The 27,605-nt window shown below is 45.8% G+C and overlaps 1 protein-coding gene across 1 annotated transcript in view; it reads right to left on the bottom strand.

The window, feature by feature from the left end:
* The window catches only part of HYDIN (HYDIN axonemal central pair apparatus protein), a 2,443,906-nt gene that overhangs the window by 1,089,564 nt on the left and 1,326,737 nt on the right, over positions 1-27,605 (bottom strand). The window contains exons 59-60 of the mRNA XM_030205004.1: positions 23,915-24,024; positions 22,685-22,992 (exon numbers count right to left, since the gene is read on the bottom strand). Of these exons, the coding sequence (XP_030060864.1) occupies positions 22,685-22,992; positions 23,915-24,024 (418 nt within the window). The remainder of the gene's footprint in view (positions 1-22,684; positions 22,993-23,914; positions 24,025-27,605) is intronic.

The following is a 27,605-nucleotide window of genomic DNA, read 5'->3' as shown; positions in this document are numbered from 1 at the left end:
CACCCACTAGCTCTCCCATTCCCCAATCTCACTCCTTCCTCAGCCTTCCATCTTCGTTCCATGATAGTGATTACTATCCTCCTCCCATTCATTTCCTTGCCTCCCCCCACCCCACATGGTCCTTGCAGAATACGACGACAACATGCTTTTTGTGCAAGGTAAAAATGGAGAGACCATGTTATCCCTTTGTTTTTGAAATTAAATTGGCTCCCAGTAAAGTTTCGGATTCAGTTTAAAATTCTTACTTTGACTTTTAAGGCTGTACACGTTGGCACTCTTTTTTTATAACATATTTTTGTTTAAGGACATCATAATATAAGAAAAACACATCAGCAAAATGTTGTACAAAACATTAAATTCTATGAATGGAACACAGTGAACCAACAGACATTAGTTCAATTAAAATTCAATAGTAATAATAATAAGAAAATAACAGAAGAGCTAAGTTACAATTAAAGAAGAAAAGATTATGAGGCAGATACATATAAGTCTAATTTAGGCCATTTGTGATTTCTTTTACATTTTGACAGAAATGATTTGGAAATATCTTCATATTTATGATACAATAGGATAGTATTCCACCAAATATATATTGAGAGATTAGAGTCATTCCAATGTTGAATAATAAGCTTTAGAGCTACAGAAATCACAAAGTCAAAAAGAAGAATATCATCTTCCAGGAGGAAGCAAGAAAGAGATAAAGATTTCCAAATAACATGTTTAAAGAATAGAGTTTTGCTGAAACCTATTATATTCATCATTTTATCCCAGATCTCAGTCCAACATAGATGTACATTATTGTAGACAAATAATAGGTGTATAAGGGTACCTTTCTCGGTATTACAAGACCAACAAAGGTCGTTACTTGAAGATCCACTCTTTAATGCCTTAATCGGAGTCAAATGAGCTCTATGTTGCAAAAGGAAAAGGGATTGAGTAATCGAGATGGATAGAGAAGGTTCAGGACCATATAACCAAAAAAAGATCATTGTTTTGAAATCTCAAAAGGCCTGGGAAACAGATATTGGAGAGTCATTGACTGATAGCTATAGTTTATAGAGTGGCTGAGAAAACAAATTATAAAATGAGGATGCAGATCAAGTGAGAAAAGGAGAAAAACTGAGATAAGATTCTAATAGTAGAGTAGCGGATATGTTCTTAATGGGTATTCATGAATGTCTGATAAAGCAACTCAGATGGAGACAATTTAAAAATTGAGAATTATCAATTTGGAATTCAATAATAATATTTGGGTTATTCCAGATAGGAGTATCATATAGCAGTGTAGACTGACAGGGTAGTTTAGCTCTGAGGTAAAGACAACCTTCAACAGTAGCAGTGATAACAGAGAAAGAGGTAAATTTTTAAATAGGTGACATTTCGTGAAGTGTAAGGATGTATCATAGCTATCTCTAAGCTCAACCAGTAAGGAAGTGGGTCAAATAAATCCTTGAGTACAAAACTGCACCAGTTAGTCCCTTGACTAAGAATAAAAGAATAGTGATAATTGGTGAAATTCAGGAAATTAACCCATCCCAAGTCCATGGGTAACTTTAAAATCCTAGAGGCAATCTGGGGAGGTTTATTATTCCAGAGAAAGTTAAACAATAATTTATCCACCTCTTTATAAAAGTATTTAGGGAAACTAAATAGAAGCATGCATAGTAAGTAATTCATTTTGGTGCTATCATCTTGATAGTTTCATGTCTGCTCTACCAGTTGAAATGTAAAGGGAACCAATCATTAATCAAAGTTTTCAATGATGCTAGGAGATTAGTTATGTTTTGTTTTTATTTATAACATTTTTTTTACATAATTCCAAAGCGAACTTTGTCAAGCAATATGCCATAATTTACAAGGAAATAGTTATCCAGGGAGATCCCTGATCTACAATAACATTTATAGGCTGCAGTCCACAATAAAGGGGGAAACTGATACTCTATTCCTAAAGAGAGGAAAAGGAAAATTAACAAAGATAAATAAAGAAAAAAAAAAAAGGAAAAAGGCGCAGAGAAGATCATAGAACTGCATTATATTTCCTACAAGTCCAAAAGTCTCTATGTGTCATTTTTAGGAATTTTTGCATTCAGAAAAGAACGAAGTTGCAAAGGTACAAAAAAAATGAAATGTCGTATTATCTATCTGAAGACATTTACATGGGAACCTTAATTGAAATTTAGCACCCAAAAGTTAAGGTTTCTTGTCTTATAGACAGAAATCTTTTTCTTCTTTCCTGTGTCGGTCTTGAAACATCCGGAAATATCTCTGAATCTTTTCTCCCATGAAAAGAAGTGGGACTGATTGTCTCAAATACAGTCTTATCAAAGCCTCTTTATCTTGAAGAAATACAAAAGAGACCAACAAGGTGGTCCGATAATCCACCTCATCCTGCGATATTTCCAAAAGCACTGAGACGTTGAAGACTATCAGAAGACAAATTCGCCCCCACTTGATCTTTTACTTTGGCTGCCCGAATGAAGATGGTAAATAATAAAGTTTTAGTAATGGGGGAAGCCCATTTTCAGCATATTGAAGAACTTCTTTTAAAAATTTATGAAACTAGTAAAAAAAGCCCGTTTCTCATTGAAATGAAACGGGTGCTAGCAAGGTAATCACCTTCTGCCATTAATGTTTTTAAGGGAAGTTCCAGCATCCCCCCTTCCTCCCTCCCAATTCCAGGGTCCCCCCTCCCTCCCTCCCAGTTCCAGGGTCCCCCCTCCCTTCTTCCCAGTTCCAGGGTTGTCGTCCCTCACTCCCTTCCAGTTCCAGGCCCCCTCCTTCCGAATTTTAAAAGTCATCCAGACTTACTTCGTCGAAGTTATGGCGGCTGGCAACAGCGGTAAAAAGCATGCAGGCTCGACACTTATTTTCAGTTTTCCCTTCTCTGTCTCTCAGCTCTGGTCCCACCCTCATTTCCTGTTTCTGCAAGGGCAGGACCAGAGCTGAGAGACAGAGAAGGGAAAACTGAAGTAATTGTCGAGCCTGCACGCTTTTTACCGTGCGAGGTAAGTCAGGATGACTTTTAAAATTCGGAGGGAGGGGGCCTGTAACTGGAAGGGAGGGAGGGAGGGAGGGATGACGACCCTGGAACTGGGAGGGAAGGAGGGGGTGAGGGACAGATGACGACCCTGGAACGTGGAGGGAGGGAACGAACTTCTGGTGGGTGAATATTATATGCAGCCTTCCCTTCCCTCCAAGGGTGTGGCACTGAGAGCGAGTGTGAGGCCTGTGGTCGGTCCCTTCTCCTTCTGACATTGCGTTTCTTTCCCTGGGCGATTATGAACCCTACGAACACTACACGGCTTCACTGCCACGGAGTCAGCTTCAGAACGTTGGAGGTGCGAATTATTATATTAGATAAGTCCCTCGAGGAGCTAAATTAAACAAAAGGAAAATTTAGTATTCTCAAGTTCAATGACCTAGCTCCATTTTCCAAGTTCTCCAATTTACGGTGAACCATATCAGCATTCTGTAATAGTTTACATTCCACCTCCTTAACTTGAGTTAAAGATTTTTCATACTTTTTTCAACTTGATTCCTGAAGAGAAAGTCGAGATTGAAGAGATTCTATCATTGAGGCAATCAACCTTGTAATGGATACAAAAGTAACAAGTAAGACAAACCTTATGCAGGGATTCCATTGCTGACCATAAAGACTCCAATGTTACCTTTGCTGGTCTTTCCAACGGTTGCAAGGCAATCTCAGGGATAGGCCACTTCTCCACTCCCAACAGCGCCTCAGATGTTGACTCTGGCCCCAGCAAATTCCACCCAGCTTCCGAGGAGGTAAGTAGAAGGCTCTGATTTTTGGGAGAATCTACTACTACTACTACTATTTAACATTTCTAAAGCGCTACCAGGGTTGCACAGCGCTGTACAATTAACAAAGAAGGACAGTCCCTGCTCAAAGGAGCTTACAATCTAAAGGACAAAAAGTGCAGTCAATCAAGATTGAGGCAGTCTAGATTTCCTGGATAGAGGTACAATGGTTAGGTGCCGAAAGCGACATTGAAGAGGTGGGCTTTGAGCGAGGATTTGAGCAAGAATCCCCCTCTTGAAGCGTCGCAGTAGCATGGGAAGAACCCTCCTTGGCTCGTTCAGAAGCCCCAACTTCCGATGGCTCAACGGGCATTCCTCTCAGTGGGCTTTTCGCTTCTAGAACCTGCTTCAGACTGCGTGGGCTAAGTGATATCTCACTTTCCTGACCAGGACTCCTTTCTATGCCGGTCAATGGAGCGCCCCTGAATGCAGATGGCATTGCATATGCTGTAATCGGTAACTGACGAAGAGTAGGGTCCGGCGAAGGTAAGGAGGAACCACCTCTAGTCTTTCCCTTCCTCTTTGGCATTGTTAACTAAGAAAATAGTAATTTAGGAAAAAAATCTACGGAGCTCAGCATAACATGTCTGGTCTCGGCACCATCTTAGTCAGCTCCCCCCCTAGTTATGTTTTTATGAATGGTATCGTGTAAAGATCTGCCAAAAGAAATACCTAGGTATTTAATAAATGAAGTTTGGACCTTAAAGGGAAAGAAATATGAATCTTGGAGGTTAATGGAACTGGTCAGATGCAAGCATTCCATTATGTCCCAGTTAATCTTGTAGCTGGATATGACAGAGAAAGAATCAGAGGTAATATGTATAGGATGGAATCAATGGTAGTATAAAGAAATAAATCATCTGCATACAATAAGAGTTTAATTTTGAGATGAGACAGGTTAAAGCCATTTATATTGGGTTGTTGTCACAGAGCTATAGCCAGGGGTTCGATAGCTAAGTTAAATAATAACAAGGAGAGAGGACAACCCTGTATGGTTCCACTGGAGACAGATAAGGCATCAGAAAGAATGTCATATACAAATAGTACAGAACTTTTATCATGTTAATAAAATATGAACCAAAACCAAACTAGTCTAGAATTCTAAAAAGGTAGGACCATTCCACCCTATCAAAAGCCTTCTCTGCATCCAGGGTAAGGGCCGCAATTGGTAATTTAGAAGACTAGACAACAATCTATAATGGACAGTGGATGAAGAAGAATATAAATTTGTAAAATAAATAAATAACAGAAAGAATATTGCAAAAAAAAAAGCCTGGAATTATCAGTAGTAGATCTATGTAACATAAAACCATTTTGGCCTGGGTGGATAAGGGTTGGGAGGATGGTAGAGAATCTTATTCTTAATGCAATTATTTTGGCATGGGAAATGGGTCTGTAACTTGCTATGGGGGTCTTTTACTAAAACATAGCTCGAGTTAACTGCAGCAGGGCCTGTAGGAATAAAATGTGCCCTGCTGCAGATAACTTGAGCTAAACTTTAGTAAAAGACCCCCCCCCTATGTTTGTGGTATCCCTCCAAGTTTTGATATGACCACTATTTTGGTATCAACACAGGTACCATTGACCGCTTGATCCTGAATAATATAATTATAAAAAGACTGGTGTAGGGGTGATAAATCTTTATAGAAAGTTTTGTAGTATTCGGCGCAAAAAACATCCATGCCAGGGAATTTAACGGGAGGAAAGGATTTGATGGCAGAGTGTATTTCAGCGATGGAAATGGGAGAATCCAGAACTTTAACGTGATCTTCAGGAACTTTAGGTTGAATAAGTTTAACAAGAAAACTATCAATATCTGTAGATATGGCAGAGGAGTCAGAAGTGTTTATGATAGAATTTCTGAAATAGAGCAGAAATTTCTGTGTGTTTAGTAATTAGGTTCCCAGTGTGATATTTTAGAGCAGAAACTCTGGCTTTCTTAAGTTGACTATTATAGTCAGCTGTTGATAAGACTGCTTAGAGCAGATAGATGTCATTTCAAAAATGCCCCTCTAAGTCTGACTTTGGACATTTTGCACAAAACGTCCAAAATCTGAATAGGAAAGAAGGTCTTTTTCGAAAAAGAAAAATGTTTCTTTTTTTTTTTTTCAAAAATACTGTTCTGAACAAGGTTTTGTGCTTTGGATGTTTTGTTTTTTGGTCCATTTTCGAAAAACAAACAAACCCCGAATAAGTGCAAAACGTACAAAATCAAGCCATTGGGATGTAGGAGGAGACAGCATTTTTTAGCAGACTGGTCCCACAGACATCCCAGGAGAGCAATGGGGCACCTTAGAGGGCTCTTCTGTGCATATCATAAAAACACTCCCAGATACACATCTCATCTTTGCTCCTTTATCTTGTCCCCTGAGCCCTCCAAAACCCACCCAAAACCTACTGCCCCCCCACTGCATACCACTTCAATAGCCCTTATGGGTGAAGGGGGCACGTATATGTGCGTACAGTAGGGTTTTGGTGACTTTGGGAAGGGAGGAGCATACTGTGAGCGCGAGCGCACAGCCACATCTGGACGGCTTCCCGACACAGGGGGCGAGATCCGGTGCCCCCCCCTACTTGTTGATGTAGTACATGGCAACCTGATTGTCTGTCCGAATTTGTATGATTTGATAGGACAGCCGATCTCTGAAAGCCTTTAGAGCGTTCCAGATCGCTCGCAACTCCAGGAGGTTGATTTGAAGACCTTTTTCCTGGAGGGACCAAACTCCATCGACATGGGCTCCCCACCCCAGAAGGGATGCATCCGTTGTCAGCACTTTTGTGGCTGAGGAATTTGAAAAGGACGTCCCAAGACCAAATTGAATCGAATTGTCCATCATTGCAGGGAATTGTGAAAATCGGTGGACAGCTGAATCGCATCCTCTATCCCCTGTGGCTTGATACCACTGAGAAGCTAAGGTCCATTGAGCTGATCTCATGTGAAGACAAGCCATGGGAGTCACATGAACTGTGGAGGCCATATGGCCTAGAAGTCTCAACATCTGCCGAGCTGTGATCTGCTGTGACACTCTGGCCATGTAGACAAGAGACAGAAGGTTGTCTGCCCTCGCCTCGGGGAGATAGGCATGAGCCGTCTGTGAGTCCAGCAGAGCTCCTATGAATACTAGTTTCTGAACTGGAAGAAGATGGGACTTTGGGTAATTTATAACAAACCCGAGTAGCTCCAGAAGTTGAATAGACTCTGAGGTGTTCTTCACCAGCCAATCGTCGAGATAAGGGAACACGTGCACTCCCAGTCTGAGTAGCGATGCTGCAACTACCGCTAGGCATTTTGTAAACACTCTGGGTGCAGAGGCGAGTCCAAAGGCCAGCACACAATACTGGAAGTACTGTGTTCTCAGATGGAATCAAAGATACTTCCTGTAAGTGGGAAGTATCGGGGTGTGTGTATAAGCATCCTTTAAGTCCAGAGAGCATAGCCAATCGTTTTCCTGAATCATGGGAAGAAGGGTGCCCAGGGAAAGCATCCTGAACTTTTCTCGAGCCAGGAATTTGTTCAGGGCCCTTAGGTCTAGGATGGGACGCATCCCCCCTGTTTTCTTTTGCACAAGGAAGTACCTGGAATAGAATCCCAGCCCTTCTTGCCCGGGTGGAACGGGCTCGACCGCATTGGCGCTGAGAAGGGCGGAGAGTTCCTCTGCAAGTACCTGCCTATGCTGGAGGTTGAAAGACTGAGCCCCCGGTGGACAATTTGGAGTTCTGGAGATCAAATTGAGGGAATACCCTAACCGGACTACTTGAAGAACCCATCGATCAGAGGTTATGAGAGGCCACCTTTGGTGAAAACATTTAACCTCCCCCTGACCGATAGATCATCTGGCACATGTACTTTTATGGCGGCTATGCTCATCCTGAGCCAGTCAAAAGCCCGCCCTTGCTTTTGCTAGGGAGCTGCAGGTGCCGACCTGGGCGCACGCTGTTGACGCAAACGAGCGCGCTGGGGCTAAGCCTGAGAAGGCTGTCGGGAAGGTGGATTGTATCTACGCTTATTGTAAGCATAGGGAGCAGTCCTCCTTTCCTGGAAAAAACGTCTACCTGTTGAGGTAGATGCTGAAGGCGTCCGGTGGGAGAACTTGTTGAGGGCGGTTTCCTACTGGTGCAGCTGTTCTACCACCTGCTCGACCTTCTCGCCAAAAATATTATCCCCCCGGCAAGGGATATCCGCAAGCCGCTGCTGGGTCTGATTGTCCAGGTCAGAGGCACGCAGCCATGAGAGTCTGCGTATCACTATACCTTGAGCAGCGGACCTGGATGCAACATCATAAGCACCCCTGGACAGGAATTTACGACACGCCTTCAGCTGCCTGATCACCTCCTGAAAAGGCCTGGCATGCTTCACAGGGAGCTTGTCCACCAAGTCCACCAGTTGCTTCACATTGTTCCGCATATGAATGCTCGTGTAGAGCTGGCAAGACTGAATTTTGGACAAGAGCATAGAGGACTGGTAGGCCTTCCTCCCAAAGGAGTCCAGGGTTCTAGATTCTCATCCCGGGGGCGCTGAGGCAAAATCCCTAGAACCCCTGGCTCGCTTGAGAGCGGAATCCACAACCATAGAGTCGTGAGGTAACTGCGTCCTCATCAACTCAGGTTCTCCGTGAATCTGATATTGCGACTCAGCTTTTTTGGGAATGGTGGGATTAGTTAACGGTTTCATCCAATTCCTAAGCAATGTCTCCTTAAGGACATTATGCAAAGGAGCAGTGGTCAACTCCTTAGGTGGCGAAGGATAGTCAAGGACCTCGAGCATCTCAGTCCTGGGCTCATCCTCAGTTACCACAGGAAAGGGAATGCCCACAGACATTTCCCGGACAAATGAAGAGAAAGAAAGGCTCTCCAGGGGAGAAAGCTTTCTTTCTGGTGAAGGAGTGGGATCAGAGGGAAGACCACAAGACTCCTCAGACGAGAAATATCTGGGATCTTCCTCTTGGCCCCACTAGGCATCCTCCTCGCTGTCGGACAAAAGTTCTCGAACTGCAGTCTGAAACCGGGCCTGTCTCGACTCCAAGGAACCACGTCCTCGATGACGACATCGAGAGGTCGACTCCCGTGATGGTGGCGATGAAGCTCCCTCCAACGACGTCAACAGGGAGTCGACCTGGGTGGCAGCCGATGCTGCAAGCGGCACCGGGCGTCGAAGACCTCACCATGGGCGGAGAGCCAGCCGACGCTTCCATCAACAGTACTGAGAGCGCAAGCACCCCCGGTCCCGGCACAGACTGGTGCAGCAGCCCTTCCAGAAGGCCTGGAAGGATGGCTTGGAGGCACTCGCCCAGAGTGTCTGCCAGGAAAGGCTGTGGGACCGGTGCAGGAGTCGGAGGCAGAATCTGCAGAGGGTGAGGAGGCAGTACCGGGCTGTCCAATGACCGACGCACCGACACCTCTTGAATGCAGGGTGAGCGTTGACGCTTCTCAGGTGCCAAATCCTTCGACGCCCCGGAGCTCCCGGTACCGTGTCTGGAAGGAAACCGATGGCGATGCTTCTTAGCTTTCGCTTGAGGCACGGCATCGGTACTCCTCTGTACCGACAAGGAGGACGTGGAATCCACACGCCTCCTCAGGGTCGGGTCCGAAAGTGGTCGTTCCCGGTGGGACTGTCCAGCAGGAGTCTTCGAGACAGGTGGAGACCCACTCAACGGCTCACTGCTCCCAGCGTGTGATGGTCTCCGGACAGCCATTACCTGTGCTCCCGATGTCGATGCCATCTCCGGTGCCGACATCAACGCCGCCGACGTCAACACCGAAGTGCCAGGCAAAGCTCCAAACAGACTGTCCCACTGAGCTTGTCTCGACGCCTGTGTCCGCTTTTTAAGGCTGAGACACAACTTACATGCGTTTGGGCGATGGTCGGGACCAAGGCACTGGATACACCACGCATGGGGATTGGTACCTGAGATTGCCCGGCTGCACCGACCACACTTCTTGAAGCCGCTGGGAATTCTCAATGTCATGGATGGAAAAATAGCGGTGGCGAAGTCAAAATTCTCAATGGTGCCAAAAAGAAGGGCACAAAAATGAGAAGCGTGTACGCAACAGCAATGAAAAGAAACTTAAGAAGGGACACAAAGCTAAAAATATAAGGGATACTTCTTTTTTTTTTTTTAAAACAGCTAACAAGCAAGAAAAGAAGAAATAAAAAAGGGGCAAAAATCTCGCAAAAAATGAAGGCTCTTTCACAGGGGCACAGAGAGAACCCGAAAAACAGCCACTCCCTACCGCAGAAAGAAAAAGACTAAACGGGACACTCGCGCGACAGGCGAGCAGGGCCGTGCTGATACAATAAGCGAGGTAAGCACGGCAGGGGGGCGCCGTCCTCTAGGGGGCACCGCCGCACCGTGCTTACCTCGCCCTCCCGCTCCCCCCCCCCAAGATCCCTTTCCTTATTTTTTCCTTTTAAATTTACCTCCGTCCGGCAGCGCAGCGTCAGTGAAGGAGGCGGCGCTCCCGACGTCTCTAGCCAGCCTTCCCTTCGCTCAGTGTTCCGCCTTCTTCTGACATCAAGGAAATGACGTCAGAAGAAGGCGGGACACTGAGCGAAGGGAAGGCTGGCTAGAGACGTCGGGAGCGCCGCCTCCTTCACTGACGCTGCACTGCCGGACGGAGGTAAATTTAAAAGAAAAAAAAAAAGGAAAGGGATCTTGGGGGGGGGGGGGGAGAAGAGGGCGCTGGCGGGCAGCTGGGACAGGGGAGCGGGAGGGCAGGGGAGAGAGAAAAGCATGGATGGGAGGGAAGAGAGGAGCATGGATGGGAGAGAGGGGAATTGCTGGATAGAGATGAATGGAGGAGGCGGGGATAGTGCTGGACAGACTTGTACGGTCTGTGCCAGAGCCGGTGGTTGGGAGGCAGGGCTGGTGGTGGGGAGGTGAGGATAGTGCTGGGCAGACTTATACGGTCTGTGCCTGTGCCAGAGCCGGTGGTTGGGAGGTGGGGCTGGTGGTTGGGAGGCGGGGATAGTGCTTGGCAGACTTATACGGTCTGTGCCCTGAAGAGCACAGGTACAAATCAAAGTAGGGTATACACAAAAAGCAGCAAATATGAGTTATCTTGTTGGGCAGACTGGATGGACCGTGCAGGTATTTTTCTGCCGTCATCTACTATGTTACTATGTTACTATGTTAGATGGGCATGGATGGATATGAATTGCAGGGCTCAGGGAGAGAGGGGAATTGCTGAATAGAGATGAATGGAGGGGGCAGGGGACAGATGGGCATGTATGGATATGGATTGCAGGGCTCAGATAGAGAGGGGAATTGCTGGATAGGGATGAATGGAGGGAGCAGGGGATATAGAGCAAGAAATGAAGAAGAAAGGAGGAAAGTAAAGAAATAAATGGAAAGGAAGCTCTGGAAACGGAGTTAAGAGGACAGATAGCAGCAGAATCAGATACTGGGCCAGCATGATCAGAAAAAGAAAGTCACCAGACAACAAAGGTAGAAAAAAATCATTTTATTTTCATTTTAGTGTTTGGAATATGTCCACTTTGAGAATTTACATCTGCTATCTTATTTTGCAATGTGTAACAATTTGTTTCTAAGAATATTGCTGACAATTCCTGTCAGTGTGGCAAGTGGTGAGCGATCATTTTCACGGGGGGGGCGCCAACTGATAGTCTGCAGGGGGGCGCAAGAGACCCTAGGCACGGCCCTGCAGGCGAGCTCTAGCAAACTTTTGTTGCTAGGAAGAATTCCGTTCTGCGGGGCTGCCGTGGACGTCACCCAGTTGTGAGAACAAGCAGCCTGCTTATCCTCGGAGAAACTATTTTATACAGGATAGTTTATCAGATGGAGGAGGAAGGCCAGCAAGCAGCACCAGACATTTCTCTGGCTCAGAAGCAGAAAGAGAATCTCTAGAGGGAAAGGGAGAAGGAAAAGCAAAAAGGTAGGAGCTCTATTTGGTAACCTGTATTTCCTAAGCAATCCTCTTGTGAGGTTAAAGAGGGAAGTCTCTAATATAGAGGTGAAGGAGATGGGAAGAAGAGTAGGTGTGACTGATGTCCCCAGTATTCCAGAATATTTTAGCTATTACTAGCAAGGTCTTTAATAACTGAGGGGCTTTTTTACAGAGTGGTGGTAAGCCCAGTGTGGGCTTACTGCTCAATCTTTCGGGACTACTGCTGGGCCAACTTGGTCGCCGGTGGCAGTCCTGCCCCGAGTGCATGCCATTTTCGAGGGGAAAAAGAAACCCCCCGGAAATGGCCATGGCGAGTGGGAAAAACGGCCCCCGCTGCCAGCTCAGGGCCCTTTTTCATGCAGGTTAGTAAAAGGACCCCTGAGTGAGGGAGCTTGGTTTAAACCTAATATTCTGTTTTGAAGGTTCTAACGAAAATCCCGGCAACCTTGGGCAGATCAGTAGAACCAGGTTGTAGGCAGCAAAAGCTGTAACCTAGAGAAGAGCTGTGTAGAAAAGAGGGTGAGAGAAAAGTAAGAGTTGGTTCTTCTGGGTTTGGGACTTGTCAAGCAGAGTCATTATTTAAAGTATTGGGATACTGAGAACAGGAATTGAGGGAGTGTGATATTTCTGTATGTGTTTGATAAAGGAGAACAGGAGTGGAGAAACTCATGATATTCTGTATGTGTTTTATGTTGAAACAAAATTGAAACAAGAATGTAGCAGTTTATGTGGTCCTTAAGCAGGGTTCAGAACTGGATTAACACTATATTGGGCCCTAGGCAAACATATATTTGTGGGCCCCCCTATGGGGATTTCCCCTCCCCCCTCCCATGAATTTACTTCTTTTCTCACTCTTGCTTCCTCCCTCCCCCCCATTTCACTTCTCCAGAAGTAGCAAGGAAGCGTAGCACCTATCTGTGAGCGTGGTGGCAGTAATACTTTGTGAGTAGAAGGACCCGCAAATGGAGAGGCTTAATGGTTAGAGCTGGAGAGCTGCCAAGTTACCCAGGTCCAGGAAGGAAATTCTGAACTAGTCCTGGATTTCTGCAACCTTATCCTGGTACATTATGAGACATGAAGTACTGATTTAACTTGCTAGTATCAGGGACTACAAATAACACCACTGAATTGGCATGTAAATTCAACCACCAGATTGGCCAAAAAGTCTCCCTCCTGGAGCTGGATAACTTGGCAGTTCTGTAGCAGTGAGCCAAGAACCAAAGAGATTGTGCAAATCATTTTCACCCTCCATTGTCTCTGGTACAAATCAGAGGTGCCAATGGACAATGAGCCTGAGGTATATATTTACAAAGTTTTACGTGTGAAAAGTTTCACAAATGGAAGAAGCAAAATAACACTTTTCACTTTCTTTGGTGTTTATGAAAGGCTATAGAGACAGAAAAGGCAGTATTAAGACAGTGTTCAAAAGAATTTGCCCAGGAAACCTCATAGCTAGCTGGATAAATTCCCTGGGCTGAAAACTTCCTTTCATTTAGTGTGTGTACAAGTATATTTGTAGCAGTGGGCTTTCAAAGAGAAGCTCAGCCCACATTTTCAAAGGGAGACAATATTTATATTACACAGAAACATACACAAGTGCATGCACTCTCTCAGGCAGTGTCCCCACTCCACACCATCATGCAAAGTTCTTGCATTTGCTGCCAGTTCTTTTCCCCAGCCTACAACAGACCCTTCATCCCACTTTCTCCCATTCTTCTTAAATTCCTACTCCCTTTCAACAATTCCATTCTCCCACAACACTCACCTGTTCCACAGTTCTCTCCAAAACCCCATACAGGGCTCAGCCTCCACCTCAGGGGCGTAGCCACGGGTGGGCCTGGGCCCACCCAATTTGGGGTCAGGCCCACCCAGCAGCACAGCGATTCCGGAGGCTCCGGTCCCCATCATCATCCATTCCCCCGTGGCGTGCCGCAACTTTCATCCCCATCTTCCCTCACCCTCACCCTCGCAGGCCCGCCCAGCAGCGATTTTGATCGCAGGCAGCTCCTTCGGCTCGCACACGCTGCCTGCCGGCTGCCGCTCAAATCTCCTTGCAGCTACTAGCAGCGCTAACCCGGAAGCCTCTCCTCTGAGCTTCCGGGTTAGCGCTGCTAGTAGCTGCAAGGAGATTTGAGCGGCAGCCGGCAGGCAGCGTGTACGAGCCGAAGGAGCTGCCTGCGATCGAGAATCGCTGCTGGGTGGGCCTGTGAGGGTGAGGGAAGATGGGGGTGAAAGTTGTGGCATGCAACGGGGCAAGGGATGATGGGGAAAAGATGTTGAAATGGGGGAGGGAAGACGGGGACAGCAGCTGCACGGGGGGGGGGGGGGGAAGAAGATGGAAGAAAAGATGCTGCACAGGGAGGAGGGAAGATGGAATGATGAGGCATGGTGGGTGGGGGAGAAGCTGCATGGGGAAGAAGGGAGAGATCCACTAAAGGGGTGGAGGGGTCAGGAAGGGAGAAGTCTTGGCTGCATATGAGGTGGAGGAGAGGGAGACATGCTGCATAGAGAGGGGATAGGTGGCGAGAGGGGGAAATATGTTAAACATAGGGGTGGAGAGGAGGGCAAAATGGTGGGCATAGGGGTGGAGGGAAGGGAGAAATGTTAGACATGCTGGTAGAGGGGAGGAAGGTAGATATGCTGTATGGGAAGGGGAGAGAGACGTTGGACAGTGGGAATGAGAGGGGGAGATAGACATGGGGGTGGATGAGAGGTACACAGTAGGTGGTGAGGGGGGAAATGCTGGGCCATGGGGGAGAGGACTACTACTATTACTATTTAACAGGAATGAAGAGAGAAGGGGCAGGAAAATAAAAGGCTACCATGGTGGGGTGGGGAGGGGATCAGATGCTGGTTAGAAGGGTGGAGGGAGAAGATGATGGGAATGGTGGAACCCTGTGGGAGAAGGCAAGAGGGGGGAGGAGGGGGTGGCAAGGAAATGAATGAGAGATAGTGATTACAGAGGGTAGAAATATGGTAATGGGGAGTAGATTAAAGATAAAAGAGAAAGTAGGGATGGGGAGGAGTAAGATGGGGAATGGGAGAGCTAGTGGGTGAAAGAAGAAGATGGAAATTTGATAGGTAGTTGAAAAGTAAAAAGGAGACAAAGAAGGGTGAGAGAGAGGCAGAAAAGAGCTACAAAGGAATGACCAACATGTCAGAGGCAGGAATATTGAGGGAACAGACAGGAGAGAGGAGAAAAGACAAATGGACTACAGCCGCTTGAAGAATAATTAGCAGACGGCAGAGAGGAAAGCAGAAAAGAGAAATTGGAACCAGCAAGATGGAAAAATAAAATGTCCAGACAACAAAGGTAGAAACAAAGCATTTTATTTCAAATGTTTTAAATGGAATATGTTAGCTTTTGGAAATGTGCATAGGAAATGTCTTGGTATTGTGTTCTGTAGAAAAGGAAATGCATGTTTTGTTTCTCCAGTGTTGCAGTAATGCTATGTTTAACTTCCTGGGGTTCCTTTTCAATTTTTGTCTAAATATTTTTATTTCTAATTTGTGATCCCTTGTTCTGTGTTTGGTGAGGTTCTGTTGGTGTGATAGTAATGGCAGGTGGAAAATTGGAAGGGAGGCAAAGAGGAGAGGGAATCGGGGAGGGGAGCCCTCCTTTATTTTCTGACCTGGGCCAAGTAGGTCTTACAACAGTCCTAACCCTTGCTGTATAGCTGGTGAGGATTCCCAGGCATCCCCAGCTAAGGACTTCCTCCAAAGGCGGCCAGAACTCCCTTCTACCAAGCTCTGGCAACAGCATCCTTGAGCCATTGACAGCTAAGCATGTGTGGGGTGCTGGCATCAGTGGCTTAGGGTCATTGCTGCTGCCTGCCAAGCTTGGTAAAAGAGAGTTCTGGCCACCTTCAAAGAAAGTCTTCAGCTGACTGAGCTTGAGGATCCTCATTAGCTAAAGTATTTATATTTTGAGGTGGAGGTAGGGCGGAGCAGAGAAAATTTTGTGCCCACCCACTTTGGGCTCAGGCCCACCCAAACCTGGCTGTCTGGCTACGCCACTGCTCCACCTACTTCAGCCCTTGCAGCTCAGCCCCTCCTTCCTATGACTTGCAGCCTCCCCATTGGCTGGATCTTACCACAGTCTCTACACTGGGAGGGTGGAAAATTGGAGAGCTATAGAGGGCTGAACTGTGAAAAATATCAATAGCCATCATTCTGACTTTGAGCCCAGTAGTTTACCAATTTGTAGAATCCTAAAACAATCCAGGCAGTTGGCAATCGGGTTTCTGAGTCCTAAGCACATCTGATAGCCCCCCCCCCCCACCCACTAAGCTGTTGGGCCCAAGGCACATGCCTAGCAGAGATTTAACTTGGGCCCACCCAGTTTGGACTCAGGCCCACCCAGCAGTGGTGTGGGAGAAAAAGGCTGGGCTCCCACAGTCCTGCATCTCCCTCCCTGAAGAAGCGTTGCTCTTGCTTCATTGGGTCTCTGGCAGTGGTAGTGATTCCCACATGCTGCCTGCCACTAACCCAGAAGTCTCCCCTCTGCTGCAACTTCCTGTTTTCTGCCAGGGCGGGATGCGATAGAGGGGAGGCTTCTGGATTAGCAGCAGGCAGTATATAGGAATTGCTGCCACTGCTGGGGACCCGTTGAAGCACAAGGAAGAGTTGTGAGTGGGGTGGAGAAAGGAAAGAGAGATGCTACATGGTGGGGGTGAGAGAGGAAAAATTGTTGGACATGGGGTGGAGAGGGAGGAAGGGAGAGATGCAGCAAAGGGGTGGAGAGGGATAAGAAAGGGAAAAATCTTGCATATGGGGGTGGGTAGGGAAGGAGAGATGCTTCAAGGTGGGAGAGTGGTGAGACAGGGAGAATTGTTGGACACAGGGTGGAGGGGAGGAAGGGAGAGATGCACCAAAGGGGTAAAGAGAGGCGAGAAAGGGATAAATCTATGGAAGTGGAGGAGAGGAGAAATGCTGCATGGAGAGGGGTGGAGTGGTAGAAATGTTGAACATGGGGTGGAGGGGAGGGTGAAATGGTGCATGGAGGAGAGAGGCAGAAATGTTGGACATGGCAGTGGAAGGGAGAAAGGGAGAGAATGCTACATAGGGGGAAGAGAGATGTTGGCCCAGGGCACAAGGGAGGGAGAGATGTTGGGCATGGGGGTAGGTAATAGGGAGGGAGAAATACACGGGAGGTAGAGAGGGGAGATAAGAGGGAGATGTTGGATCCAGGAGCAGAACAGAATGGTGGAGAGATGCCTGACAATGGGAGTGAGGGAAGAGAGAGGGAGAAATGCTGGACCATGAGGGAGAGAGCAGGAGGGAAGCGAGAAGGGACAGGGAGATGTGAGGCTACAACAGTGGGGAGGGGAGAAAAAAGCTGCAGATGCTGGGCTAGAAGGGTGGAGGGAGGAAGATGCTGGGAAAGGTGGAACCATGTGGGAGAGGCCAGGAAGGGGGTGGCAAGGAAATGAATGAGAGGATATTGATTACATAGGGTAAAAATATAGTAATGGAGCAATGGGGCACAGATTAAAGATGAAAGGGGCGAATATATATTTCACCACACAGGGCTTGGAGAGCTTCTATAAGGGAAGATGATCGCTGCTTGAAATGTGGTCACTCACCTGCCGACCTGGGACATATGTTCTGGAGCTGTCCAAGTGTTTTGGAATTTTGGACCCAAGTGTGTCAACATGTGTCCCAACTGTGGGGGGTCACCTGGCGTCGCAGGCCAATGTTGTTATTTAATAAATTTCAGTTTGTACAACCGCCATCGAAGGGGTTGAAGCCCTTAAAAAAACTGTCCTGATGGGGAGGAAATCTATTCTTCACCTGTGGATAACGGCTGAACGTCCAGAGTTGTCCCAATGGCGGTCCAGAATGATTTTCCTTTGTTCCCTGGAACGTAGAGAGGTTGGAGATTTGGCCTCAGCTAGGGGGGGATGCCTTTTGCCGTATGTGGGCCCCTTTTTGGGACTCGTTGACAGCAGTGGCACGGAGCAGAATTCTAAACTCTTAGCACGCATGACATGTTATATGAAGGGAAGGGGAAAGGGGAGGGGCTTTAGGAGGGGAGGGGGGTCCTCGGCTGGGGAAGGTGAGAACTTAAGCCACAATGCAGTGCAGAAGTCCCAGGGGTTTTTGAACATGATTGTTTATTTTCTTTTTAGAGATGCTTGGCTTCAATTATTTTTGCGAAATTGTATATCGTAACAAGCAATGAATAGCGTGCAGAGGAAGGGGAGTAGGGACGGGGAGTAGATGTTCTGTTCTTGTTGTTATTCAATCTATTTTGATTCTGGCTCTGGCAGATTGTAACTGTTTCATGTATAATGTACGAGTTTTGTCATCAATAAAAATGATTGAATGATAAAGATGAAAGAGAATGGAGAGCTGAGGAAGGAGTGAGATGGGGAATGGAAGAGCTTGTGGATAAGAGAAGATGGAAATTTGATAGTTGGCTGAAAAGTAAAAAGGAGGAGAAGGGTGAGAGAAGGTGAAATTTGAGTTGAAAGGCAGAAAAGAAAAAAAAAAGAGAGGAAAGAGCTAAAAAGGAACAATCAATATGTCAGAGGCAGGTGTAGTGAGGGAATAGACAAGAGAAAGGAGAAAAGACAAATGGACAGCAGCTGCTTGAAGGGGAATTAGCAGATGACAGGAAAACAGAAAACAGAAGCTAGAACCAACATGATGGAAAAATAAAATGTTCAGACCACAAAGGTAGAAAAATGCAACTTTTTACAAATATTTTAAATGGAATATGTTAGCTTTGGGAAATGTGCATAGTAAATGTCTTTGTATTGTGTTCAGTAGAAAAGGAAATACATTTCTGTATTCATTTCTCCAGGTTTGCAGTACATGCTAAATTTAACTTCTTGGGGTTCCAGTTTAATTTTTCTCTAAATATTTTTATTACTAATTTGTGATCTCTTGTTCTATATTTGGTGAGGGTCTGTCAGTGTGATAGTAATCAATTTAAATGGTCCAAAAACATCAGCAAGGGTAACAAAATAGAAATACAATAAACCCAGCGGTCTTCAATGATTACTTGCTCTTTGTCATTGTTTGGATTCCAAAACTAGTTCCAATTCAGTTCCAACCAACATGACAATTTCACTAGAAAATTCAGTTATTTATTGACTGACGGTTTTAACTTTCAGCTTTGGCGGACCACACCCTGAGGCAGCAATTTGCGAAACATGCCACATGGAGGCGTCCATGTACTGCAAAATGTGATAAAAGTGTTGTTAAAGAATTACAATTGAAAAGTTTTAAAACATCTTTAGATATTGAAGAATATTTACACAAGTTGAGAATATATATTGGAATTTGCAATAATAAATAACTGAATTTTCTAATGAAATGTTGGTTGGAACTAGTTTTGGAATCCAAAGAATGATAAAGAGCAAGTAATCACTGAAGAAAGTGTGATAGTAATGGCAGGTGGGGAAATCGGAAGGGAGGAGAGAGGATCGGGCAGGGGGACCCTCCTTTATTTTTTTATCTGGGCCCTAGCATGTCTAACAATGGTCCTGACCCTTGCTGTATAGCTGGTAGGGATCCCCAAGCATCCCTAGCTGAGGACCTCCTCCAAAGATGGCCAGAACTCCCTTCTCCCAAGCTTTGCAGTTGGCAACAGCATCCTTGAGCCACAAACAACAAAGCATGCATGGGATGCCAGCATCAGTTGCTTAGGGACATTGCTGCTGCCTGCAAAGCTTGGTATAAGTGAGTTCTGGCCATCTTCCAAGAAAGTGTATTTCTATTTTGAGATGGGGTAGGGCGGGGCAGAGAAAATTTTGTGCCCACCCATTTTGGGCTCAGGCCCACCCAAAATTGGCTGTCTGGCTATGCCACTGGCGCCTAATTTGCCTATGCCTTAATCCGGCTCTGACAGGGTTTGTAATCTGTGGGTGTGGTTTAGGCCAGGAGTAACCATGAATAGATGCCACCATCTGTAAACTTAGTAGCAGAGGCTGCACTGACTGAGTGAGAGAAGAAATAATAGATTTTTCTTTGCAAACATGGGAAGAAGCAGACCTATACTGAACAGTGTTAAGGAAGTGCACAGAAGAAACGTGTAAAGTATCTCTTGGTGTTGAAAGAAAATGATATGTGTAATATATTATTTGATGTTAGTAAGGAAAGACACAAGAGAAATGTGTAATATGTTCCTTGAAGTAGGCAGCCTGAATAAAAGAGTTACTCATCTGTAGCAGGTGCTCTCTAAGGACAGCAGGATGAAGAATATCCATCCTGCTGTTCTTGGAGAACATCTGCTACAGGTGAGTAACTTTATTTGCTCTGAAGACAATCAGGATGACAATATTCTTACTCTTGGGAATCCTTAGCTACCAGGCTGCCTTGAACAAAAATGGGAAAATGTTGATGACTTGCAACAGAGAAAGGGCCCAGGAACATCTCAATCAACATGGCAGGTAACTCTTACTTTTTATTTTTTAAGGCAACCTGGAACAGAAAGAAATGGGTCTAGCGGGCTGGTGGATTCTAGATTCCGAAGGACTTAATCAGTCATTTGACCAAACCGACTGTCGAGTCCTCTTCCAAACATTAGTGAGATGTAAGCATGTGGACTAAAATCCATGTTGCAGCTCTGCAGATTTCCAATACGTTCTCTGGCCTCAAGTGGGCTACCGAAACAACCATGGCTCCAACATTATGAACTGTGACATGTCCTTCTACACTCTGTTCAGCCTGGGCATAAATAAAGGAAATGCAGTCCGCTAGCCAATTTGAAAGAGTGTATTTGCCGAAGACAGTTCCCATCCTGTTTGGAACATAAGGAAAAAAAAGCTGGGTGGACTTTCTATGGGCTTTAGTCTGATCCAGATAGAAGGTCAAAGTTCTCTTGAAGTCTATAGTGTGCATTATGCATTCACCTTTATGGGCATACGGTTTGGAGAAAAATGTTGGTAGAACAATTGACTGATTAAGATAGCATTCTGACATTACCTTAGGAAGGACCACTCTATTGTTGTTAACCTTCTTATAAGGTGGAACAACTACTAGAGCCTGAAGCTCACTGACTCTGTGAACTGAAGTGATCGCCACAAAAAATAAGACCTTTCAGGTTAGGTACTTCAGTTGACAGGTATTAAGTGGCTCAAAAGAAGCTTTCATCATCTGAGTTAAAATGATGTTGAAATCCCATAACATAACAGGGAGATTGATGGGAGGCTGAAATAGAAGCTAGCCTCTCATAAAGCAAACAACTAAAGGCTTAGCAGAGATGGGTTTACTTTCTACAAGGTGATGAGAGATACCAACTACAATGAGATAAACTCTAACTCAGCTGGTCTTGAGACTTGACTTACAAGTGTAGAAGGTATTCAAGAATTTTTTCTGTAGCACAGGAAAAAGGATTTAGGGCCTTGCTCTCACATGAGATGGCAAGCTTCTTCCATTTAAAACTGTAGGACCTCCTAGTGGAATCTCTCCTGGAGAAAAGCAGGACCTTGGAGACACTCCCTGGTAGGTTCAAGGAATCCACTTCTAACCTCTCCTCGTTCAAGCTGTGAGGTCTAGTGATGGGAAGTTGGGATATATACAAAGGATTCCCCCATCTTGGGTAATGAAAATCAGGAAATTCTCTGGTCTCCCCGAATCTTCGGCGGTTAGCGCCAGATGAACAGCCATTTTGTGAATACTGTGGGTGCTGACACGAGGCCAAATGGCAGTATGTGATACTAGTAGTGGTGTTTCCCTACTTTGAATCTCAAATACTTCCTGTGAATTTGATATAGTTGTATATGGATACAGTCGTCCTGTAAGTCCAGACAGCATAGTCAATCTCCTTTTTGAATGATGAGAAGGGTGCCCAGGAAAACCATTCTGAACTTTTGTCTGGCTAGAAACTTGTTCAGGGCCCTTAGGTCTAGGATGGGATGATATACCCCCATCTCTTTTATGACCAAGATGTATTTAGAATAACATCCCTGCCCTCCTTCCTCAACTAGAATGGGTTCAACTACATTGGTCTGTAAATGGGAAGAGAGTTCCTTTTGTAAGCCATTCCTGATGCTAACAGCTTAATTTTGATGTTCTTGGTGAGCAATTTGGAAGAGTGCTTTCCAACTGAAGGCTATAACCCATCTGGACTATTTTTGAACTCACTGGTCTGAGGTTATAAGATATCACTTTGCTTGGAAAAAAGATTCAGCCTCTCTTCTACTGGAAGGTCATCTGGGACAGTTACTGGAATTAAGTATATGCTCTCCTCTTGTTTTGACTGGGGAGCTACTTGGAATTTCTGGGTCCTCTTCTGTCTTTGGTGAAGTTAGGCCCTGAGTCACCTGGGCAGGGCAGGAGGGGAGAAGATACCTACATCGGTGAGAGTAGTAGAATCTCTGTTGCCCTCCACTGAAATACCTCATGGATGAGGAGTCCAAACTGGGAGTAGGTTTGGAGAGTGACTTCATTGTATTTGAGTGCTTTTTTATGAGGTCTGTAGCCTCCTGCACCTTGTCACCAAAAAGATTGTCTCCATAGAAGATCCACAAGCTTCTCTGACTTGAGACTGGAGGTACACAGTCAAACAAGTCTGCACATCCCAATCCCCATAGCGGAGACCCTAGATGCTGCATTGAAAAAATCATAGATTGGGTGGACCATATACTTTTTGCATCCCTGTCCTTTGGCTACTAGCCAACAGAGCTGGGAGTGTCTGTAAAAACTGCCACACTGTGCACCATGTTTCACAGTGCATGCTCATTAAGAGCTGGTAAGAAGCTACGTGGGCTATTAGCATACCATTGTGGAAATCTTTCTCTCAAAAGACTTTAAGGTCTTCATCTATCTCCCCAGAGGCACCAAGGAGTGAGTTTTTGTACTCTTTGCTCTTTTGAAAGAAGACTCAACCACCATGGAAAGGTGAGGAATCTGGAGCTTTTGGACTGAATACATTGAGTAAATCTTATTATTAACCTACTTTACGGGGGTGGGGGGGAGGTATCCCACATCTTCATCTGTACAAACTTACAGCTTCCATGCATTAGCACTGTCACAGCCTCCTTCCTTGGCTCTTCAAACTGGAAGATATCCAATGTGTCAGTCCTGGACTCAGTTTCTAAATCAAATGGGACAGGTTTAGCCATCTCCCTTACAAACTCAGAGAATGACAGCTTCTCAGGAGAAGATTTATGTCTCTCATGTGGTGGGAAGGGATCTGAAGGACACCAAGGAACCTGAGAAGAACTCCAGTGCTTCTTCAGAGATCCAGGAGCACTCAGAATCTGCCAGGAGATGTCTGGGCCACTGTCTGCATTGATCGACTGGTCAGGCTTGGGCCTGGAGTGTAGAGGCACCGGGGACTTTAAAAGAGCCAGGGAAACTTCCAACCTCGAAACAATTGGCGACTGACACCAGTGTAGGGTGCTCCAATTCTGGAACTCTTTGAAGCCTTAAAGTTGGTGCACTGGCTACAAGCAGATTATGGGCCTCCAGAATGGGCTGAACTGCTATCAGCCTTGGAATCGATGCACTTGATGCCACAGCCTCTAGCTAAGCAAAGAAAAGCTGCATCTCTTCTTGGAATTAGCCCATGAGTCTCTCCTTGAGGGTTACTATAGACTGTCGGTTCAGTCATATCCCTCAGACACCCAGAGTACATCTGGGGCTGGGTCTTGACTCCTTGGAAGACAATGAAGACCCTGGTGCCCCAATGCTCTTGGCACTGTGCTTTGGGATCAATGTCTATGCTTTTTGGAATCTGCCCAATACACAGCCAGGGCATGGTGGGAGTCCACTAGGCATAGTATGTTCTTTTTTCTGACACCCACACTGTGGAATTTCCTACTATTGTCACTGAGTGTTGAAAACTCCTACAAGGTCTTCAGATCAAAGCTCAAGACATATTTTTCAAGCAGGCATTTGAACTTACCAAAAATTAATCATGTTGCCAGCCCCTATCTCTTTTGCTGGTTTTCCCAGCAAAAAGCCTTGAAGATACTGCTCTAGGTCTCAGAACTGCAATGTTGTATGATTGTGCTCTTTTCTGTCATTTTATAGAATTCATTTTCCTTTTAGAATTGATTGTATGTGAACCACTTTGGTTCATTATACTATTAAGACAGTATATCAAAACCTGGTCCTGGGGTCGGGGGGAGTTCAGATCGAATGATGTCCCATTCTCGATTTCCTGTTGGTCTTTACTGATGTTCAGGGTCAAGGAAGGAATGTCAATGCATCCCTAGTGTCTGACACAGCTCACTGAGCCATAGACTCTGATGCTCCCAATGCCAACATTGACAGTCTGGACTTCTCAGTGCCAAAAAGTGTCTCGTGCTGCTTCTCACAGCCCTTGATGCCTCTCTTTGACATCTGCAAACAGAGATTACAACAAGGGGGATCATGATTGGGTCCCAGACATCGCAGGCACCAATTATGTGCATGCATAATGGATATAGTCCTGTTATATCTAAAATACTTTTTAAAGCCACTTGAAGCGTTCTGAAACATGTCAGGAAAAATACACACAATGAAATTTTAACAAAAACTCTAGCAGGTTGTAAGAAAACAAGAAAGATGTGCCAAAAACCTATTTAAGGGAGAAACCCCATGTGACATGACAGGACTTAAAAATAGAAAGAAAAGAATAAACATAAAGTAAACCCTTCAAGGGCAACTGTTCTGATGCGAGCTGTGGAGGACTGAAAAAGATGTCCTGATCCCATGCAACAGTGACAGGCAAGATGGTGCACAAACATGTTGTCACGATTGTGGTCGTGACCCCTCTCAGACTCACCTTATTTCCGGCAGTCAGCTTCTGAGCTGGCTTCTGTCTGTTCTTCCTGAGTTAGTCCTGTCTCTGTCTCTGTGTGCTAGCTGCTTCCAGCATGGCTCTGATTACTCCTCTATACTGCACCTGTGTGCGTTAAGCCTCTCTGTGCTTCAGTATGCTTTCTGCCTGTGTCTTGGTTTGTGTTCCTCTTGCCCTCTAGTGGCCAGAACCGGTGGCTGCCATAGACTTTCCAGACTTTCTTTCTGGTCCGGTCCAGATATTCCAGCCCTCCAGACTTGGTTTGAAGTTTGGCAGCTAGCCTCACCCGTAGCTGCCTCATGATTCCTGCAGCTGAGTTTCAGCTGCTGTTGGGTTTATTACCACCTAGAAACATTCTGAGTTTGCCTTTGCATTGTCTAAGGTCCATGGTTTGTTGGTGCTTTGCTGAACGTCTGCCGAGTCTGGTTTCTTGTATTGTTCCTTGTCTGATTCTAGTTAGTCTGTGTGTAGTTTAGCCTAGGTTTATTTGCTTATTTCCCTAGTCTTGTTTCTGGTCTGTATTCCTTGTCTAGTTTCTGTTTGTCTGTGTCTCTTGCTGAGTGGCTGCTCTGCAGCTTTCAGTCCTGTCTCTTGTCTGTCAGTATTTGTACCCTGTTTCAGTGGCTAAGTGGCAGCTTTCAGTTCCTGTCCTTTAGCTTGTCCATTCCCTGCTTTGTGCAGTATTGTCTGTGAGTCCTAGCCCAGTTTACTGCTTTGCTGCCCATGTATATTCCTTTCCCCTCTGACCCTCAGTCCCTGTTCAGCCTAGTTGGTATCCAGTGCCTGCCCTGTCCGGTAAGTCCTGCTGGTCGCCTGCACCCAGGGGCTGAACTCCTGGGGAAGGGCGGTCAAGCGCAGGTGAAGTCTAGCTGTTTCTGTCAGAGTTCTGCCTTGTCTCTGGTGTGGGGTGGTTTTGCCTGCCACTGCCGCTCCTCGGCAGTGGCCCAAGGGCTCACGAACCTAGTTTCTGCCTTGAAAGCCTGACACATGTGTGGTGAGGTGCTACCAAAAGCTTCTGGAATGGATTCTGGGGAGCATTACCACACAGGCTTCATCAGATGACATCATGCAATAGTAAGAATATTGTCATTCTGCTTGTCCTTGGAGAAAAGGTCTGTTCCTTTTAAGTGGGCAGGATTGGCAGTCTCAAGATAGCCCTGAGAAGGAGACACTGGATACAAAGATGCTATGACTGAAGGGAGATTGTTCAAGAATAGCACTAAGGCCTAAGTAACTGTGCTAAGAGGTGTCTCCATGGTAACCGAGTCTTGCTGACTCAGAAAAGGGGGAAGTGTCCCAGTCATCCAGAGAGGGTGCATGTGTGACAATATTCATTCGGAATATCTTGAAAACTTGACTAATTGGTGGCCCTCAAGGACTAAAGGTGAATACTACTGCTCTATAGGAGGAATTTTATAAGAGTGTCTGTAATAATTTCAAAAAGTATGCAAAAGTACTCCTGTACCTGGGACCTGTCCACCAGAGGATGTACTATCCTCTCGCACCGAGGATATGTCTCCAATTACAGCCCACAGGGGAAAAGTTAGGACTGCTATTGTAGTTGGCGACTCAATCATTAGGCATATAGATAGCTGGGTGGCTGGTGGACGTGAGGATCACCTGGTGACTTTGCCTGCCTGGTGCGAAGGTGGCGGACCTTATGCGGCACCTAGACAAGATCTTAGATAGTGCTGGGGAGGAGCCGGCCATCTTGGTACACGTGGGTACCAACGACGTAGGAAAATGTGGGAGAGAGGTTCTGGAAGCTAAATTTAGGCTTTTAGGAAGGAAGCTCAAATCCAGATCCTCTAGGGTAGAATTTTCTGAAATACTACCTGTTCCACACACAGGGCCCAAGCGACAAGCAGAGATCCGGAGTCTCAATGCGTGGATGAGACGATGGTGTGGGGAGGAGGGTTTTGGATTTATCAGGAACTGGTCAGCATTCTGGGGAAGGGAGAGCCTATTTCGATCACCTTAAACAGGGTGGGACCAGGCTGCTGGCGTCAACTTTTAAAAAGGAAATAGAGCAGCTTTTAAACTAGAAACGGGGGGGAAGGCCGACAGTCGCTCAAAAGCGCATGGTTCGGGAGAAGGTATCTTCTGAGGATATCACCCAGATAGAGAAAATAGGGTTACTTGTGAGTAAGGATAACAAAGAAATCAAAGAGGATCAGATAGCCTTAAATAAAATTAATAATGACCAGACAGAAGACAACATATTAATAATGCCATGTATTAAACGTAATAAAATATGGAACAACACGCATACATTGAAATGTCTATACGCAAATGTCAGGAGCCTGAGGCATAAGATGGGAGAGCTGGAGTACACTGCACACAATGAAAAACTGGATATTATAGGCATCTCTGAGACCTGGTGGAAGGAAGATAACCAATGGGACACAGTCATACAGGGCTAAAATTATATCGTAGCGATAGGGTGGATAGGATTGGAGGAGGGGTAGCACTGTATGTAAATGAGAACCTTGACTCAGATAGGCTGCAAATATTGCAGGAGACTAAACATCTATTGGAATCCTTGTGGATTGAAATTCCACGTGAAAAGGGGAAAAGGACGGTGATAGGAGTGTACTACCGTCCGCCTGGCCAAGACAAGCAGACGGACTCAGCAATGACAAGGGACATTATGGAAGCGAATAAAAAGGAAAATGTAATATTAATGGGTGTCTTCAATTATCCAGATATAGACTGGGTTAATAAAACATCGGTACACGCAAGGGAGGTGAAATTTCTTGATGAAATCAAGGACGGCTTCATGGAACAGCTGGTTCAGGAGCCGACAAGAGAAGGAAAAATACTAGACTTAATCATTAGTGGAGCTCATGATCTGGTGCAGGGGGTAACGGTGCGAGGGCCGCTTGATAACAGTGATCATAATATGATCGGTTTTGATATTGGCTGTGAAGTAAGTGAACTCAGGAAATCAAATACACTAGCGTTTAACTTTAGAAAAGGACATAGGCGCCCTGTATAAGAGGCTTGGGGAGGCTAAGCCTCCCCAGCCCGAATGCAACCTCTTTTGGAGCGCACATCGCTTGCAGATTGCCGGTTCCTGCCCGAAAGAAGCTGGAACCTGCTGGTCGGGATCGGATCGGACCGGCTGCCCCAGCATTATCTT

Source organism: Microcaecilia unicolor, chromosome 5 (assembly GCF_901765095.1).
Source record: "Microcaecilia unicolor chromosome 5, aMicUni1.1, whole genome shotgun sequence".
NCBI classification, from domain to species: Eukaryota; Metazoa; Chordata; class Amphibia; order Gymnophiona; family Siphonopidae; genus Microcaecilia; species Microcaecilia unicolor.
The sequence above is the reverse complement of the archived record's forward strand: the minus strand, read 5'-3'. Positions and strand labels throughout refer to the sequence as shown.